Source organism: Varroa jacobsoni, unplaced genomic scaffold (genome assembly GCF_002532875.2).
Source record: "Varroa jacobsoni isolate VJ856 unplaced genomic scaffold, vjacob_1.0 scaffold_388, whole genome shotgun sequence".
Taxonomy (NCBI): Eukaryota; Metazoa; Arthropoda; class Arachnida; order Mesostigmata; family Varroidae; genus Varroa; species Varroa jacobsoni.
The window spans coordinates 189,595-210,481 of NW_019213290.1; the positions used below are offsets into that span (position 1 = coordinate 189,595).

At 42.2% G+C, this 20,887-nt stretch overlaps 1 protein-coding gene across 1 annotated transcript in view; it reads right to left on the reverse strand.

The window, feature by feature from the left end:
- Nucleotides 1-821: 821 nt before the first annotated feature.
- The window catches only part of LOC147753557 (uncharacterized), an 89,343-nt gene continuing 69,277 nt past the window's right edge, over nt 822-20,887 (reverse strand). Inside the window, exons 6-7 of the mRNA XM_086968095.1 lie at nt 989-1,183; nt 822-866 (exon numbers count right to left, since the gene is read on the reverse strand). Of these exons, the coding sequence (XP_086824221.1) occupies nt 822-866; nt 989-1,183 (240 nt within the window). The remainder of the gene's footprint in view (nt 867-988; nt 1,184-20,887) is intronic.

The window sequence follows — 20,887 nt, forward strand, 5'->3', positions numbered from 1 at the left end:
ACGCGTTTCTCGAGCTAATGGTCCTGATGGACTGAAAAAGGGATTGGCTTAAAAAAGGATCTATAAAAAAGACCCTGAAGGAGGGAACCGTCAAGCGGAACTTTGTAGCAAAGGGGTAGTTACAACACGTTTTTGCGACGGATTAGTTATTGCAATAGTAGACCGCGTGCACCAGCTGCTACCACTCCTTTAGGGAAATGCAAGCGACTTTAATCCATATCTGTTCTCTGTCGAATTTTAATAAAACACTTAGTTCGTTTGTTTTCTTTGAAAAAACGAGCTTTTAGGAGATAAACATGCTGTAGACTTCTGTTGTTATTTCACTTTTCCCTCTCTGCCACATTCACCGCCATTAAAAAGCCATAGTGATAGCCAGTGCTCGTTTTTCAATGAAAACGTCACCCATGATGGTTAAAGGCTACCACAGCGCAGTTGTGCGCAACTAAAAAGCCTGCAACTGTGACAAGACAGGGATTACTTGCTTCCCTGTTTCTAGAGAATATTTCGAATGACAAATCAGTCCGAGTCTCATTTAGCCGATAAATCGATAGAAGGAAAAAAAAGGTAATTGTGCGCACTGGTCTGCGGGTTTCACACTAGTCGTTGCATAGCCAAAAGGTACACGAGAGGAGGTCAAGTCAGCACCACGTTGATTACCCGTTATTCGTCTGCTACAAAAGGTACAGGGTCTGACAAAGCAGGAGGGGAATTTGTTCACTTCTTACGCAAAGTCTATACAACGTTTACTTAAGCTAGGAGCGGCTAGACTCTATTGATTAGTACTGGAACGCTGGCTGAAAAAGAAAATTACACGCCCCTTTCTAATGGCGTGCTTCTGTCGTTGCCGTCTGCTGCAGGAGGGATCTCTGCAAGCGATGGAACAAAATGCCTACATAGTAGTAGCACAGACTGCCGCTGAAATGAAGAGACTAGGCAAAGGTATAGAAACCATTGTACTGTTAATGCTGTAAGCTGTACTAATGCTTGCCTTGTGGGTGCCACTTAAGAGCGTGGATCGACCCGACGAATCGCCTGACGGTCCGCCGCCGCCTTCGGGGGGTACGGCTAACCGGTCCGGGCATGGCGTAGATTGCTGACCTTCTTCCACGCCCGCACTCAACATGTCGCCTCGCCCTCGGCTGCCTAGACAGTCGATCTGGGTCAGGCTCTTACTTCGATGTGCCTGCAGGGACGAATATAGCAACGAAAACAATAAAAACAAAAAATTAGATAATGATCACAACGATAACAACAACAGTGATACTGCCGACAAACAAAACTAATAATAACGGCTAATAGTAATAATAACAACGTCGTGATGTCGACCTAGTAGTTTATCAGTCGGGCACATTAACGCACCCAAATCTGCTGCACGTGGTACAAGGCATTACTGATAGCATTGCTGAAGTTGCTGATTGTTTTTCATTAGTTGCTTTACATACACGACTGAGTGAGTGATGACGACTGGTAACCATTTAAGCTGGGGCGATGCCTGGGTAGCAATTACGATGCACTAAACAATTTGTTTGTTGATCGAAGGCCATCATATAAGGCTTAAATATTGAACTCGTTTGGTAATCAGTAATCAATAGGTAACCCGCTGATACCGTAGAAGCATATATTTTTGCATTAAGTACCATAGACGATGTACGTAAGTACGTCTTAATAAAACAGGTTACTTAATCGAACAACCATACCTGAACTCGGGAGAACTGTAATCAGTATTACATTTTGAAATTTGCTTTACATTTTTCATACATTTAGTTGTTTCTTTCCGTCGATGTGTTTGATTTTACCTAGGGTTATCTAGAGACTAGCTATCACTAGCAATATCGCCAGGGGTAATGACACGCCATCGGTACGACCGTAGGCTTATTGCGTTGTTTATGGTCGATGAAGCGTTTATTATATTTATTCGATACAGGGAGCGATCAATGGCGTCCATATAGCTTTGCCAAGCTATTCAGGGATTTGAGTTACGGATCAACGTACGGGTAGATGCCAGTGACGAAGCGTTTTGCATTGATCTGTGTGTTCTACGAAAAAGAGATTAATGCCATGAGTAATATTTAGTATATCTAATAATGACAGACTATATAACGATCCGCAATCATATGTCAATTGACCTGTCTGTCAATACATCTTCGTAACGTTTTCATGAAACACGACCATAGTAAACAAATAGAGATAACATTTTTTAAATGGAAATTGGTAAATTAACAAACGAAGCTGCAATGAATCCAGCCTATCTTGGCTTTGCAGTACCGTTTATCATCCACTAATAAACCAATAGCGGAAACTGCTAGCTACCTGTCTCTCATTACGTTGAGACTTATTGTCCTCGATAACACATAACATACATTAGTAACTTAACCTTTGGAAGAAAGTTGTGCGGGTCACAGTCTCGCTGGCTGCCAACTCTAAGCGGAATTGGCCGCATCTCTCGAGACAGGAATACTTTTTTCCACAGTCGCAGTTATTCCAGCTCCAATTTATTCGTACTAAATGCCGCAAGCCTCCCGTTGGCCAAAAAAACACGCAATAGCCCAAAGCGCATAAAAATATGGATTAAAAAAAAAAGGAAAGACGATTGATCGTCTTGCGTTTCTTTTTTTTTTGGAAGGAAAGCAAGTTTTTGTCACGTTTCAAAATCATCGATCATATTCAGAATCACAAACTAAAATAACCATGGACTATTCTGGTCAATGATATTTTGCCATTTTTCTAATAACACTATAATATCATCACTGTGGAACTTCTATGCTGTTAAACAAAAAATTCTGATAGGTGGTTCCTGCACCGCTCCGGTAACGCCAAGTTAATACCATTCAGGGAATTCTGCATATACCGAAACAGATGACAGTCTGATCAAGGCTGTTCGAAGTTATGCATCAAAATTTCCTATTCAAGTTTCATCAAGTTTTTCTAGGTAGGTCTTGGTGGAAAGCGACGTTTATTTATAGTACCGGTTCCGATATGTTTTTCGAACGACCTGTTGAAATATTGCTAGCTGTTGAAGGTAAAGGTCCAGGTCAATCTATTTTCCAGATGGCAGCAACTTACAATGCGCTATTTTTTTCAATGTCACCAAACCTTTTCTCGGGCGTCGGTTTGACTTTTTTTTTTCTACAATATCATTGTTTGTCTATTTTTCATCACGTGTGGTTAGTCGGCCAGAGTATTGGCTCAACTTAGTTATGTTCAAAGTAGTTTCGACGGAAATACGATCGAGCAAGTTACCTTGTGTCCCCAGGTATCGAGTTTTTTCATGCCCAGCTTTGTTGAAATTGGGTAAAAAAATCATTTAGTGGTAGATGTTTAATTCGTTGGCAATACTATGACCGTTGTTGCTTCACTTTCGCAATAATTTCATTACCTTTTTTCGTAACATTTCGGGAGACCTATTTCGCATCAGGATATTACCACATTTTTATAGTGAAGGCGACACAGCTTCCCTTCGATCGTTCCTTCCAATGACGTCGTCGTCTATTCGAAGCGGCCCGTCTTATGAAATATATAATTATATATGAAATATATATACGTGTTGTATTATACCAAGCGGACCAATACTGGGTAAACCGACGACCGGCTACGAAAAGCCACACGTACCATCCATGTTCCAGCCAACTAGTGGACTTTAATGAAACATTATTTTACAATAAACTCTAAGAGTTCAAGGAACAGAGAGGCGTTCCTATATTTAATCTGGCCATATGCATTCGTTCGCCATTGGTTTTAGCCATCGATGCGTGGTAGATCGATGATAAATTGAAAGCTGTTTGGTGTTCATGCGAATTCTAAAGCAGATGTCAATGAAGCGCGTTTTTATTTATTAGTTACCTTGCCAGCAGCTGTTCGTACGGCCGCCATTTATCATAGCCCTTTCTATTTCGATCTAATTCCCAGACACGATGCATCCGAGTAGAATACGTGTTCCATCCTAGTGGAGCACGATACACGATGATGATACGTTAATAAGCCGTTTTAAAAAAATAACTAAAAAATATTGAAAAATTTCAAAAGCTATTCATTTTTTGTCTACGTAACCACTATGGTCGGTCAAGCCAATTAGCAGCGTACATTTCGACAGAAAGTAAATTTAAGCAAATTTTCATGTTAAATGAAGTTCTGCGCGGGCGTAGCCGATTCAACTAATCGATAGTTACCTTGGCGCTACTTATTATTTATTATCGAAAGAGGTTCAAAATTAGCGGCTAAAGCTTTTGAGTCGTTCCTATACTCTGGCTTTATTGGATTTCGATTTCGTACGGGCACTTGGTCCTGAGCCGCTGTGAAAATGTTTCAAAGAACTATTGAGTTCAGGAGGTTAGCGTTAAAAACGAGCAGATCAGGTAGAAGCGACACGGCGCTCATCAGTTTGATACAATGCTCGCACGTCCTCGTGCAATTTCAGACCGAAGTTGTAGTAACATGCCTTGAAAAACAGATGTACCCTTAAAAAGCTTTTATATTTTCTTTATGTTTTTATTTCTGGATTTTCATAAAGGTCACCAATAAAAATATTCAAAGTTTGTCCCAATCACATTGGGGTCCGTATTGTCCGCGTGGATTCTATGCGTGTGACGCCAAAGACCTTCAGCTCCTACAGAGCAAAAAATTATATACATACTTTATTACCGTGGGCAATTGATACTCGCTAACTTATCTGACCGTACCTTCGGGTACGGTATAGAAATTATGTAATACCATTGCGTTAAAAGAACTTAGCTTCCTAGAACACGTACGTAATATAAATGTAATACAGCGAATCTATCCGTGAAAAATCCATGGATCGAAGTTTGCTTGAGCCGCGGATGCGCGGAAAATGCGGGCTTGCTGCAGTGAAGCAACTGTAACAAATAATTTATGTGAGATCAACAATATTTGGTCAAGTCTTTGAGGATCGCTTTTTATATACATAGGCGGTCTCAAACATTTCGAGCCGAATTTTCACCATTTACATACACTACTGACAGAGACAACCTAAACCAATTTTCTATTCTCGATCTTGCTGAAGGGCAACCTTATCCAATAAGAGGGCCGAGGAAATCAGTCGGAATCATCGTATATCCAGACAACTCAATAACATATACAAATACAACATAGCATACTCTAGCTCGGTCTCCCGCGGCACTCATTGATTTGAGACTGATTGTAAACCTGAGCAAGGCGGAGGCGACGAAGCTGACGGAAAGAGACAAGATAGCAACCATCGATAGCACCTCGTCTCTTGCCACGTCATCTTTTGCCTATGTAAACCAGTTATCGTACTAGTAGTCTTTCCCTTGCGGAAGGGCAGTTTCACTGTGCACATCACCGAAATACGCAGGAAGGCAGTATAGGTCGCATGGGTGATCGGATCGCCTCATCGCATGTCCCTCAGGGCCACAATCAGCCCATTCAACTTCAAAGCTTCGCTTGCAACGTATGGGACACGCGTCTTTTGGGAAGATCTTGCAGCGAGGATCTTAGACAATCAAATGGCGTTGAAACCTTACTCTTCAGTCAAGCACTGAGACTACTAATATATAGACGCCAAAATGCCCTCGCATATCTCGCAGCCGACTCACCACTTCTGCTCGAGGGCGTACGTCGTTGCTTTGAAAGCCTTTACAACAGACCGTAGTAATGGGGAACAAGAATTCGCACAAATTGATGGGGATTTCTCTGCTTTAAGTGCGTAAGGGAGGCAACGAATAGAACTGGTTAAACAGACATATCGCCAATTGCTTTGTCGTGTATTGGTTCTGCCGTAGACTTTGCAGGAAATCAAGTGTTCCTAAGCCTGACGATACATGTACTTGCTCCAGATACATCTGCTACTACTAATTTCCCAGATACATGGGGCATTAGTAGTAGTAGGTATCATCCCGCTCGTTGCCCCTTAGTACCATCTGTAAGACATCTTGCAAATCTCTCAAATTGATTTTATATTCTCGACAAGACTCGTATAATCCATATAACGCAAACTATTTTAAATAGTTTTACTTTTTCCGGTTTTTGGGATATTATGTTGCTAACTTTTGCGTTAAGTTTTTGCGAATATTTTGACCACTGCCTGTAGACCTAAACAAACTATATTTGTTGTATATATATAGATATATATGAAATAAACTGTGGATGTATAGTCTGTGTATTTCGTGCTGGACATCAACAAAGCTTACTTGCTCTAGTAACGTTGTCCATTTTCACTCGGGTAGCTATATCTGGTGCAGTTAATTGAGGAACAAGTCGAACGTCAGCGTGAAGGCAATCCAGGCTGCCAACCGGCCTAGATACCATTTTAGTTGTGCACACCTATATTCTGATGCATTTAAATATAAAAATATCAAGCTGTGTTTACGCCTGCTGCACGTTCCTCGCCTATATTGTGTGTTTCCGTCGACGCCACAACCATAACGACGTTCGCCGTCGTTATCCGGTTGCTGAAGTACTGTTAAAAATTGAAGCCAGCATTCAGTCAAACAATTCCTTATCAGTGATCGGTGTCCGGTAAGTTTTCTGCAATTAGGACTACAAGCAACGTTGCCGTGGCCACCATCAGCCCCCAAACGGCATAAAGATCTGACATTCGCACCGATATGTATACATAGCGAGTAGTGCCTTCCTCCCCATAATTACCCAGGGGAACGGGTATCCTTCGAGTGGTAATCCCTGTTCGACGATGTAGCGTTATGAAAAAAGTTTGATTTTTTCCGATCTCACTACTATCGGACTACGGGCTAACATAGGGAACAGACTGAATTAAACCCGTCTTATGAGAACAGAGGTTTATATTATAGGTCAGTAACTTTTAAAGGCACATTGCCGAGTGGCGGCGAAAGCGGCACGTATTGAACTAGACGGTGTCGTAGTAACTAAGTTTAGAAATCGTCTGTTCCGTTTTGTAATCGGCTGACCTCGATCTTCACCTCAGTCCACGCTTTGACGCCATCTATTCATGCTCATATGCATGTCGTCAACGTATTCATACAGCCTGCCGTAGGCTTGTTCATAAATATATAGTATAAAATAACACCCTTTTATCTCTCTGACTCTCCCGCGTGCGATATTATCGGCAGCGCTATTTGTCATCCATCATTCAATAGAGCTTTTCTTTTCTTCTAATGGGAGCAATTTGCGAAACGATCTTAGTGTGTGTGTCTTACGTCGTTCCTAGCGCCTGTCCTTCTGTGTAGTTAAAGTTTATTTTTATCTTACGTCGCATGTTCGTCGCCAATATCGAACGGTATCTACTTCCTTTACTTTTTTTTGTCTTTTGAAAGCCAGTTTCCTTTACTTACCCCCACTACAAACGAGCTGGCTTTTTTAGACGTTCCTTTACTTAATAGTAGGAGCTTTCCATTGGATCGACATCCAATTTTAATACTCTAGCGCATCTTGACGTTGTAGCACTTGGCTCTGTTGGTGCGGTGGGGTTAGAAAAGAAGCTTACGGATGAGAAAAGGTACATCACTGTTTAGCTGTGTAGTTGAAATCACGAAGTTGGCAACAGGCTACATCACTGGAAATAGTATATGGATAAATATTTCTGAATCGCAAGAAGTGGGCATCTTTTTTCGCGTCCCACCTGTCTGCGTGCTTTTTCCCGGGCCTGGACTTCAGGGATGCACATTGCTCTACAGGCCCATTTTCCTGAGATTTATCGCATCTGAAAAACGGTAAATTATCGGATTCAGTCGAGGCTGCGCCGATGGTGGGATGGTTATAGTGGCATTATTCAAATCGACTAGAGCACATATCCGTACGCTTCGATAGCCTTGCCTTAAAATGTTCTGTTATTGTAAGCGGCCTCATTGTTCGTTAACCGTAGAGGCTCGACGAACCACGATTTTCCCTGGTCTACTCAGAAGTACTTTGCAATGACTGGCACATAACTAAAACAACCGTCGCCCGGAGTTGTAAATCTTGCCACACACTTGGTGCGCGCGGTTACGTCCTCATTCGAACGTGAACTAGTAATCAGTAAAGTATAAAGCGTTCGGTCGCGCAGGACGTGACGCACTGTCTCACCTTTTCATTGTATAGCGATATGCAGCACTGTCATTAGTAGCACTAGACATATCATAGTATGAGGTGGTGCTCACATTCGTGTGGCCTATATGACTGAATTCGAACGCTATTTGGTTATTGCCCTTCGTGTTGAGGGGGCTATCAGTATCTCTTGTAATACCTACTTATAAAGAAAAACATTGCACTTTTTTCTTCTACTATAGAGAATCTTTGTTTACGGTGAAAAATCTGTATAATTTTGGTCCGAGACGGTCATTTTATTGGTATATATAACAATAGCGACAACCCATCAACTGTCAAATACCGAAATTTATCTCTATTGCTGCCGATACCTGCTTGATGCCTCGTTTGAAGCAAAAAGCAGCAGACAGACGATTGTGTTTGCTGTTTTTGCTTCGTCGACTTTTAGGCCCATAGCGTCGCAACACTCAATCGATATCGGGAAAGCGCAACACAGATACCCAAGCACCTAGTTTCTTCGTAGCACAGCTCCAGCGCTCTGTATACCCGCTTGGCATCTAACGTAGTATGCGCTACCAATAAGGAATTGTTAAGAGCTACCGCAATTCCAATATTAAGTGGTTACCACCAGCGATCGTCCGCTCCCAGCCTTTTGCTACTCCTGCCGAAGCTTTTGTGCGAGGGTGCTGAATCGTCTACTTCATAAATCTTCTCACCACCTTCCATCACTGCCACCGGGCCCCTAGCGCTCGACCGCTCTCGAATGAAGTTTTGCTGCTCCGGTTTAACGCTACGAAGCAATGGCGGACGACAACCGCCGTGATCTCGGACGACCAAGACGCTGGAAAGGACTGGCGGGCACAGGAATTTTCCCTGAATCAATTTTGAACACCGGTCCAAGTGGGGACGGTGAAAGCCTTACGATAAATTTGCATTCGCGCTGAACAAGCGACGCGCAAGCTGGGTTGGCGTATGTAGCTACCCCGTGATAACTTCAAGCAAACAAGCAGAGGAAGGGAAGCGAGGGGAGAATTCATTTTCATCGTCCTTGCTAGGACGATGCCGAAGCGGCAGGGTTACTGGTTAGCGCCTACTAGAAAGTTGTACACCTATTTGTCACAAAGCTGTTGGTCTCTCATAGTTACAATGCTAACAATGTGCTAATCGTGTGCCTGTGTATCGTTAGCTCTAAGCTCCGCGCTGATCGACACGTCTGGCAAAAGCAGCTTGTCGGAGGAGAGACGTGAAACAGATACTGGCCAACCGGCCTAGGTAGCAGTAGAACAGCGGAAAAATAAAGCTACTAATGCTTTTCCTCATTGTTGAGGAGCCTTAAGTTTGACCAGGCCCAGCTTGGCAAATGGCGCCGAACAGATTGATTTTGAAAGAGATGAAGAAACTAGGCCAACAAGAAGAACCAGCTGGGAGTCAGAAGAGTGTGAACAGAAAGAATCATCATTAGGAGAGGCGACAATCGAGAAACACGTAGTTGATGAAGTGAGATAATGCCAATGGTACATTGATTGAGTACAGTACTTGTAGATAAATCGAAGACAAATCGGAAATCGGCAATAGCCGGTTCCAGCCGAGTGAAGAAATGAGGTGGGGTCGATATGGCGTTTGTTTCTAAAGGTAAGAATTTCTAAGGAAAAATTGTAGGTTCTTCAATTTGTTATTTATATGTTCTTTGTCCGTCAAGATGCTACTAATAGCAATAATGAAAAAAGTAAGCACGTTTACCGCAGCACGCAGCGCATCAGCACATGAAGGCATACACCATCAGCAGACCGATGTTCATACTTAAACTGGGTTTCCTTAATCGATTCATTAAATTGGTCAACTCCGCCATTTATATAATATCTCGTCAGAAATGGCCTATAGTGTATGGTGGTAATAAACTATACCTGGTGTGTACCTGACTATTCTGGGCAGTACGAAACAACTGGCTAGAAGAGTAGTGACAATTTGCCATGAAAACAACAGATTGATATCATCATTTTGTTGTCTATTTTTTTACTAGTTTTCTCATTCGTTCGTTATATTATCTAAGCTCGAATTATCGAATATCTACATATATGTATATATAACGAATCGCTAATTTATCTGTGCTCAGTATAATAGAGCTAACGTAGTCGATAAGACAATGTCTACTGATATAGCATCCTTAACTGCTTGGTCCCCTATCTCACAACGACTTCAGCATGCGGACCCTTTCGCACATGCGTATCATCCATTTTCCAAGAACTCCTTACATCCGAACAAGTCATTGCTTCCTAGCTATTAGTGGATTGTGCATAGAGCGTGATCGGAATCCTGTCGGGCGACTAGACTCGATTCATATGCTGTTTGCGTTGGTTGAACTGGAAAACCGTCCGCAAAGCTTCCAGCCAGGCTGGGCTCCACCAAGGCGTGCTACGTGCAGCACTACCCCTGTCTCTTTTCCCTACCTGCCCAGTTATTGTACACACTCTATGTACAGTGCGGCTATATAACTAATCGGATGCCCAGTTCCGCTTTGTTCAGTAACTTGTTTTTCGACGAAATGGTGAATAGTTTCTCCCATTGGCCTCCCGAGGTATTCCAGCGGGGGTTTCGTGGCAATGCGCTGAAATATACGCCCCTTAGGATGACACCGATGAAACGCCGCTACAGTGCGTCTCGCTCGTTATAATCCCTAATTAAGCTACGCGTTCCTTGGCGAAATATTCTGGTAAGCTGCGGTAGTTCTCACATGTAGATTTTGAAGCAACCGGAGAGGCAAGCTTCATTATTGGTCTTGTAGGCCAAAGCACGGTTCGGTATAGCAGTAACTTGAAGGCGAGGTGCATTATCGAAATTGCGATCATCGTTGCGGCCTTTTATCGTACAGACATGTCATTACCATATCGGCGTATAGTAGATATTTATCATAATTTTTATGGAATATGTTGATATAAAATAGCTGGTACACCGTGTCAAGTGTGGAGGGTAACATGACAGGTACTGACATTGTATTTAGTGGAATTAGCATAAACGAGGATTGTCATATGAATTCGGTGCCGGTGCTAGGTAGATCTGGGCCACAACGTTTGTTTGTATTATGCCTGCAGCGACAAATATTTCGGCATATGTAAAAGGCCACATAAACGAAATCGGTCAAATCGGAGAGAGAAGACGTATTGGCCCTATAATTAGACGATGCGATGAAAACCTACTGTCGTCGATCCATTTTGTCTAGCTGAAAGTCTGACGACAGCTTATGACCGTGCAGCAGGAAGACTAATCAAAATGATGGATCTTTTAAGGCCGAAAGCAGGCACTCGATGCGAAGCCAAAACTAGCAGGGTGCCGCGGAATCATCCGCAGGTAAAGTCAGGCTATTCCGGTTAAACATTTTTAGGCCAATCAGCGCAGGAAATGTTGTCATTACGATTTTCACAGGTATAATCTCTGGGAGCGGCCAGAAGCGAAGTCCTTGCCCCTTAATACGTTTGGTAATATGCAAGCGATGTCGTAACGGCTTCCTTTTGTGATGCTTTCGTCAAACTGGTTTATCGCTGACAGAACAAAGTTCACCTGAATTTGTTTCGTGTAGCAAAGTGTGCCGATACAATGTACGTATAGTAGATAAGGTGGGTTGCTTTTTTAGGCACTAGATAAAAAAAAAAAACTAGAATAATGAAAAATGATAAATTAATTAGAATTGCACGCTAAACATTTTCTACGGCAAAAAGAATAATTCACCTATCTTACGCTCTAAGCCATTAATTAGGAAATCGATATTATTGAGCAAGACTACGTAAGGAAACGGCGGCAGACATGAGGCTCTGGGGACTGAGTCTTTAGCTTATTGTATACATGCAAAATACGTGTTTAAGTTGTAAATGTAATCAGCAGGTTTTGACTAATTAAGAACATTAGCTAATTAAAGAGTTAATCAAAAAAAGAAAAAAAGCTTTATTTTGTACTTAATCGTAATCGAGATCTTTTTAAATATTACTTTCGTTTCATTGTTTTTCGTCTTTTTTTTTTTTATAAATAATATATAATCATTTTATATAATAAAATTGAGAGATGGTAATGTATAAAAAAGACAACTGTATCTAGCTAAGCGAAAGCGTAAATTTAACGATACGCTATCTTTAATGATTATCTCGAGTTTATCTTTGTTATCTTTGTTTATCTTAAATTTGTTAAAGCGATCGAGGACGAATAGTGAGTCATTTTCTAAGATCAATGAGGCGGCAAGCAGCGCCGTCTCGGGACTAACACCACATGCGTACTTTGCTGCGCTCCTCAATCGAATCAACTTCGAGATTCGTTAGCGATACCCATTAATAGGTTTTGCTACCCTAATTTCATTTGGCCTGATCTCTTTCCGCGTTTTTGTGCGAAGTCGTTTCCTCCAATTCGATAACCCACTCCAGGCTAGTTGAAAATTAGAATTTTTTGCCAGTTCGAAATTAGAACATGCAAAACACCCCTGGCGTCTCTTGTTTACATGACCACTGACCGCTGACGCACCAAGCGTTAGCGTTTCCATATACAAACGTATCAACAGTTGATTACTAGGCAAAAAAAAAGGCTGTTTCGAAAGAGTCGGACGTAAAACCCTTCCAGCAATCTGGCACACTATTCATTCTGTGTTCATAGAACTTCTCCCATATAGTCTGAATTCAATTTGACATCTGCATCACTAACACGGACCTTTAGCGCCGCTGTATTCGACATTTGTCATTGTCGTCATCAAGATCACCTGATCCTTTTTTAAAAATGGATCAAGCATTTCTTTCTCTCGAAATCCCCAAGGCCAAATTTAACCTTAAGGTTTTTCTGTCGTGACCGAAAATCGTTCGGTCATACTTTTCTGCACTGCTCGCTTCAAGGAACGCCACTACCCTAGAGATACATTTTTCCTGTGTAAATTTTGTTGGAACGCCCGTAAATCTGACTTTCACATATGTTTTCCAATAAATACGACACACCAGTAAGGAACTATCGCTTTGCAACAGGTTTTTTATCAGCCTTGTTTTGTCGACCCATTGACGTGTGGAAATTTTGACTTGTTCTTCAAGAAAGGCTAAATAAAATGCTTTTGTAGGTCCGTTGTCTTGGGTTCCTAGGCAAGGCATTACGTCAATTAAGTGCGAATTTGCCTTTGTCTATTGATGTTGTAGTTATTCCGAGCTCTCCTTTCTATCGCTAACCAGAAAATAAATACGAAACTTGCCTCTGAGACATTTCCAAGAGGGACTTGTATATATTCTCGTGTGCAGTCGATTGACTGCTATGAGTAGTTCACTGTGATACTATGTTATTGGCCCCGGTCATGCTAAATTATTAATTATCAATTAATCACGCAGAATTCAAAGTCTATACGCAAACCCACCATTGTTGTATTTTTGATTTTCTAAATGTATTATTTATTATAATGATCAGTTGAAAATCGTTAGTTCTCTAATAACTGGCCCCCTTCCACCCGCCTTCCGTAAGCCAGTCAAAATACGCGTTACGAATGCACTGATGAAAGGGCACTTCGTAGCCTATTATAGGTCCTAGACCAACAAAATAACAACGCCTTCCCAACCATTTTGCGAAGGGGCTTTAAAATCAGTGACTGTGATTATCTTATCACGGTGTAATGCCACACGACTTTAGGCCTCTGCAGGTCTATATACACTTCGCCTGTTACTTCCATAGAATGTAGAAGCCTTACATGCTTCTTGTCTCCATCGATGCCCCTTTCAATAAACATTTAACTGGCTTAAATTTTATTCCAGAGGCATGCGGTGACGTTCTTTGAGGTAGGCTGATTTTCGAGTGGAGCAAAATTTAACTTAGATATTAGCTCAATTCGCATGTACGTGCGCTGTCAGCCCCTGGGCCTAGCCGTTTCGAAGCGTCCTCTCATTAGTCGAAGGGGATTTTTCGCATGGAGAAGCCAGCGCGGATACTGAAATGGCTGGAGATGGTGTTGGCGAAAGCCGAGCATACGCTTGAAGCAGCCATATCGACTGTACGTAGCTCTACATGTAACTACGTTTTGCCTTATTCTGCTAATGCTGCCGCTTCTGCTGTATTTTCATTCTGAGCGGCGGCATCTCGGCACCAATTCAAGGCCTTTCGTCGACCATAGACTATCGTTTTGGTTGGTGCAGTTTGCCTCTTGCCGATGACGCAGCCGCTGTTAAAGCCCCTATTAAACCAAAACAATCCCTGAGGCCTGAACTGGAACAAAAGTGTACTTTGATATAGTTGAATTGTTACTTGCTGGCTGGCTCCCTATGTGAGATACCGCCGACCCGTCGCTGTTGTTGCTACTATTAGAATGGACTACTATTGGCATATTACGGCGAGAATTGCTAGCGTACAAGTTTCTAGTTTATCCGCCAGAATAGGATAGGACCTCAAGCTAACGCTGATCGCTGTTCCGCGTGCCGCTGTTCTGCCACTCTCCGTCCGTAGACCTATTCGATTCAATTGCTGCTTGTATCAGCGATACTATAATACAAAGATTGAGTGCAGCCCTCTAATTTTCCCTACCTTATTCGGCACGCACGCAGGCGAGACCCATGTGACCACACAGGTCCTGCATAGGCGATAATAACAAGAACGTTTATTTTAGCTCGGTTCAGTTACACCATGGTTTCGGTGCCGGTGAGCAGGCAGTACCAGGTATATTTCCCAAGCTTACGATACAAACAAATTTTCGAGCGCCCAATATGCCAACGGGTATTGTAAAGGCTATGAAAAATTGCCAGGCTATTGTGAAGGATTACTGAGTTGGCCTTAAATAAAAGAGATAAGCTAACCTTAAGCTCTGTGCAGACAGTATGTCAAATTTTAGGTATCCCCGTAATCATGTATAAGTGAACATTTAGAACATTAACAAATTGACGTATGGGCCTGTTGTACGTGAGGTAACGAGTAAAAATTGTTCGTTCTTCTTTGTAAATGATCGTGCGTACGCATGCACCGTATTAACGTGCATGTCTACACTAATTCATGTGAACGCTTAATTACTAAAATAGGCATGACTGAAGTTTTATTTTCATACACAGAGTCTGATGCTTCCAAATGCATGCAGGTCGTTCTCAAAAGATTATATTAATTGGTCGGAGAGCGTCGTTCATAACAGTGTTTGTAAGTCATACGCCCTGCGAGAATGTATAATCCCGTATTGGGCTAAATTCATAATTGTTTTCACCGTAAACGGGCAAAAAGGATTTTTTGTAACCTCTGTTCTACGTGTCTGTTCTCTGTTTGTTGGCGCTAAATGCTGGTCTTCGATTAGATACTTCACGTCGGTAGATCCTTAGAGCAATTAAGACTTCCCCCAGATACAGGTCCCTACACTTATTATGAGCACGGTGCGCGTAAGCATCAGCCGTTCTTCCGTTGGCACGCCGAGGGTACTCCTGTTTCGGTAGACCACTATGACCGAAGGAGGCTAGATGGTCTATCCGTTTAATGATTGTGAGTCTAGAAAATGGGGAGTCTATAACATAGCGCCCCGCTTATGGTACCAGCGCAACAAACTTTTCCTAAAGCCCCTCACATAGTTATCAATGAAAGATTCGCAGTTACTGCTGTTACTAGACCCCTTCTTTACCGCTATTGTTATTAGTATTTTACTCAATTAGATCAATTCTAAAAAGAACAGCCTTAATGTGATGTGGATTGCGTCCCCACGCCCCAAAATCTGACTCTCATCAGATTAATTTCATGAAGAACCAAGCAGTTTTGTTTATGAAGCAACAGTGACATCAAGAGCCATAGAAGTAGCATGAACTCTCCACTGGATGGAGTTAACCATGATAGCAATAAGCCTTCTAGTGAAAGTAAGTATTCAGCCGACTTATACCCCTGTGCCTGCATTTGATACATGTGTGTAAAGAAAAAAAAAAAAAAGCAAGAAACACGAGACAAAAATTAGTAGAAATTGTAGTAATAGAGACATAGGCATCACTTATTAATACAAATTGTGCCTATTTTAACACACCACTAGAGAATCGCATATTCATAACCTGCGGATTTATACTTAATGAGGCTCGGGGATGTAACGTTCTTAATAGCGCAGAGTTTAACCGGAAAAATTACGAATCAACACACAGGATATAATTACATTTCCAACCATATAGATGTGTACTTGCTTCGACCCTGCAGTTGATTTACAATGGAACCAAAGAGACCGCTCAGTCAACTTGGCCACTGAGGTTTGTCCAGTAAGACAGCTTTAGATAGGTGGATGGTTCGAGTAAGCCCTCCGATGGTGTGGTCTCAAGGAAAAGCTCTCAACTCCGGGTCCTTCATTTCTATACCGAACTTTTTATCATTGTTCCAATGTTCTGTGTGTCTGCCTACCTACCTAGAGGACCGATAAGCTGCTATTCCTCCTATTAAAGCTAACTTAATTAGGGCACAATAGCTTGACAACAATCTGTGCGCGTCCATGTACTCTAGTGATTACAGCGGATGGGTATGCGTATATACGTAAAAGGGAACAATTTTGTTACTTCTGAACCGAATGAGAATCAAAAGCTTACAATCCAATATAGTTGCCGGCACGTTAGCTTTATGTAGATGTATCGATCTATAGATACAGGAGTACGCAGTTATAAACCTGTTTATTCTACGTGTCGAAAAACGACTTTTACCAGATAGTCAAATTATCGCCCAGCATACGTAGTTGAAGAAGGCACCGGAGTCTACAAAAATAAACCTCAGGAAAGCGTCGGTGCATCAGCTGTTCGTATCAATATTACGTTTATCTAGCATTTGGATATTTAAAACTTGTTTTCATCTATTGGTAAAAACTCGCCTACGTTCGACGTTTTCCTATTTTACAATGCGGCAAACGAAGATCTAGCTGGATAAAAATACAGTACTGAGCTAGCGTTATGCACATGCAACCTAAATCGAAGCAGCTTGTAGGTCAGGCAACAATAAATCAGTTGATATAACAGGGACAACTACTCCTCATCATTGTTGATTGTCACTCAGATTTATTGCTTGAACCATTGTATACAAATAACAAAATTTTTTTTGGATTGACCTGTGCAAGTAGTGGTTTTATGCTTTGCCCCAAAACTATGTATGGAGAGTCATTTTTTTTTTTTATTATTTTTAATAACTGTTCTTGTTCAATGCCTACCGGTAATTATTTACTCGAACAAATTACTGGGTTTAATTGAAACATAGTACCGCTTAACGGGCAAACTGCAAACTTATTTAGCCCAAGACCCATTAACGACTACCCTCTCGGATGTAGCACGAGTACGTATCTAACACGACAACAACCCTCTATAATGATCCACCCATCTACGAAGCACGTTATACGTATATACGTTTATTTCGGTTTATAACTACCGGATTGATCGAATGCTGATTTTCGAGAGGAAATCGAATATCTCATAAGCTTACTGGGTTGTTTTTTGCCAGAAGTCGTACGTCCAGCGTGTAGACGGTCTTGTCCTGCCCTTGCCGTTCTGTCACTTTCAGTCTGCGCAAAAATCCCTTGTAACTCACGACGACGTACGATATTGGCTCGGTATAAAGTCGCTGGCATACACTTTATTCTATTCGCTTCGTCCCCTTTTTACCCTCCGCAAGGATCAATAGCTCATCCCAGTTTTTCTCTGTACTGCTAGGCCCTTCAATATTCTACGCTGACCTCTATGACTGGCAACGCAGCCAAGTTACCACTTTAGTAAACTCTACAGATTTGCGCTGTGTGCACTTGGCCTTTTGTGTGTTCAGTTGTTTTTTTCTCGGCCTAGCTGACGGCATTTTTGCCCCGTGCGATAGCATTGCGCATCCATAGGGACAGCAGGATGGATGCAGGGTTCGTACTAATGGCTGATATCCTCCCTCTCGTCTTTAGACCTCTATCAGAATTAAGCACGTCGGCGCTGGTCAGAGCTGCCGAGGCTGGCTTTCGTGCGAACGGAACAGTTCGGATGGACTTGCGTTGACTTGTTCGGAGCCCCCTCGCGGGTTCGTGGTGACGACCACAACCGCTGGGCGATTCACCAAAGGGCGTGGTCGCACGACAATCCCCGTGCTTCTCACTGTCACCACCCAGGCTTTGTTTTGTTCCTGCGCACTACTGCCTAGTTCTTGCACTATTCAATCGTTCCAGCTCGGGGTTATTTCCCGAAACCTCCTAGTATTAGTGTTAGAACCTACGTAGGGTCGTTCACTTTTTCCGGTCTGTCCAAGGGAGATTGCGTTAATGGCTCGTCGACTTATCTGCCTTTGGGACCCCGATAGTCCTACACGTTCTCAGGCCCAGCTGGTTAGTCACTCAGAATCGCATCGCCGGATTCGATGGAACAAGATGAGGTTTTTACCGTGGCCTCTCCGTGCGTATTTGCTTCTCGCACAGTTACTCATTCGAACGCTTACCAGCCCATCCGCTCTCGATTTAACACATTGCAGCAAACTCGACCCTTAGCAGACCGAGCGAACTACACTTACCCTCTTAGTGTCGTTCTACGTTTCTCTCCCTCCTCTCTCTTTCTCTCTTTTTTCCTTTATCTTTATTTCTTCATCTTGGGCCCTTAACACTTCTATTCGTGTGGCCAGACTTGACTTCAACCGTTCCCCGAGATCTGAGGATCCTGCCTCGCCAGAAACATACATTGGTTGAGGGAGAAACAGGGACATGTATATAGGGGCAATATGGACTGGATCTACGATGGAGTTAAGGGAAAAATAAACCTAAAGCCTTGCTGCTGAGTCGACCAAACAACTTATCTGCTACCTACTTCGGCTAGGTCCTCATGGACTGGTTGAGCAGTAGTTCCATCCTAACCAGTTTTTTTCCATATCTTCGAAAATCTTTCCTTTAGCAAAGATCGCAACGCTCATGCTGTTTATGGTGTAGTTAGAACATCGGTGCTATCGTCCTGTCGGTTTTACTTGCCGAGTTCCGTTTACACTGGCAAGGATGGAACGATACCAGAGGATTACAGACCTTTGAAGGTTCGCGCTGGGCAACAACTGGATAACCCTTTGGTTTAGTGAGACTGGCACTGGTTACTTTTAGCGCTAGTGGCGACATCGACGGCGCTATGTGACGATCTAGTCCACAGAATAGAATACATCAATGGGGCATTAACGACGAAGCTGATAATACAGTCATGTTCGTCATAGTAGCATTTAAGGCTTTATATCGTATTGCGTTGAGCAATGTTTGTTAGTATCTCCTCACCAGTCTCCCGGTTAACCCATTCGTGTGCATATGACGAAGTGTACGAATGCTCTCGTCTCCAGAATAATCGTTTACAACTATTCAGATTAGAGGTTGGCAGACAAAAAACTACTGCGCTGATCGTGATGGCGTAAAATGAAGTTGATTCTTTTCCTAAGCCCATCTCTACGGTACATGCAATGCACGTGTGTATACAATATACAGATGTACCGATGGCCGTAAAGCAATTTGTCCACTGGCCGCTACCAAGGACACTATATACAGCTCATAGGAGATTAGGCCTGCTTAATTCGATGCGCGACCAGTTCCATCTTGTGGAAGCAGAACCGCTGTGCTCCTCTTAAGCATGTATGCCATCTTAAGGCCAGAATTTGTCAGGCAAAGTATAGTGAGCATAAACAGCGGCTCAGCGAAAGGATACGCACCCAACATTCAGAAACGCATAATATATCTGGGACTATGACAATAAGCCTCAGAGGGACGTTTGGCAACATTTAGCTTACAAGGCTAATCCACACCAGAGGTGCATGAAATCAGTCAAATATAATAACTTTCATTATTCCTTTTATTTTACATATGGGCGTTTCAAAACGGCCAATCTGTTGTTATACGAATCCGATAATAGAATATTAAGGAACGAAACGGTATACATGATCAGAAATCATGATATGGCGACATTGTAGGAATTACCTGACTTTACTAACATTCTTGCATGGTATCATGGGACTGGGTTGTTGTTAGCCCGAAGTCGCAATAATCCAATACACCAAAACTTTGTTGTGGATATAATTTAATTTGCATGATGAATTAAGTAAAAAAAAAAAACATTTCCTATTGTAAATATTAGCTTTTTTTACCGAAGAATCGTATAACTACATTTAGGGCACGAATAAGCATCCTTCTACGATTTATCTGAGAATCAAATCTCAGCCATCTGCAAATTAAGACCTGAATCTGCTGTTGAGAAATCTGGAGAAGATCCCCTACGATGCATTATTAGAGACGTTGTTGCCGAGCGCGTGACCGAACTTCTCTAAACGGTCTGTGCATGGGCGTGTCTGTCACTCTGCTGAGCTTAAATAACAACATGACCAGATGATGGGGTTAGACTCACGCAGGGCAATGAGCGGATGATCGACTTGTAATTAGCTGTAGATTTAACCATTGTCAGTTTTCCTGCAGGCTGTAATACGACGCGTTACACGCTTATAGGCAGGAGGCCACCTACCGGGGAAAGTTACAAATCGATACCACAAACTGATGAACTCGGTCAGATTAACAATTACTTAGGTACACTCTGTGCAAAAAGGTACAACATTTCTAGACGAAATTATGCTTGATACTAAATAATGTTGGCTTCTTATTATACGGTGGATATACTGGATATTTAAACCGATTATATTTAAACCGAAGAAAAAGCGATGTTTCCTTATGATTAAGTATATATAAGCTTCTCTTTCAAGAAAAATTACTTGAGGTTATTATAGCTATAGATGCGCTGAATTTACAACTTTCTCCAATGACCTATTATATTGTTATACTTAATAAAAGCACTTAAGATATTTATAATAGTATATTGTAACATGATTTGGCGTGCAATTTTTATGCAAACGAAATCAGGACATTTCTGTTACACTTAACGAAACTGCTATTAGGGGAACGGTACTGTTTCCAACTGGTTGTGGCGCGACTACCCTTTACGACCATGATCGATTCTTT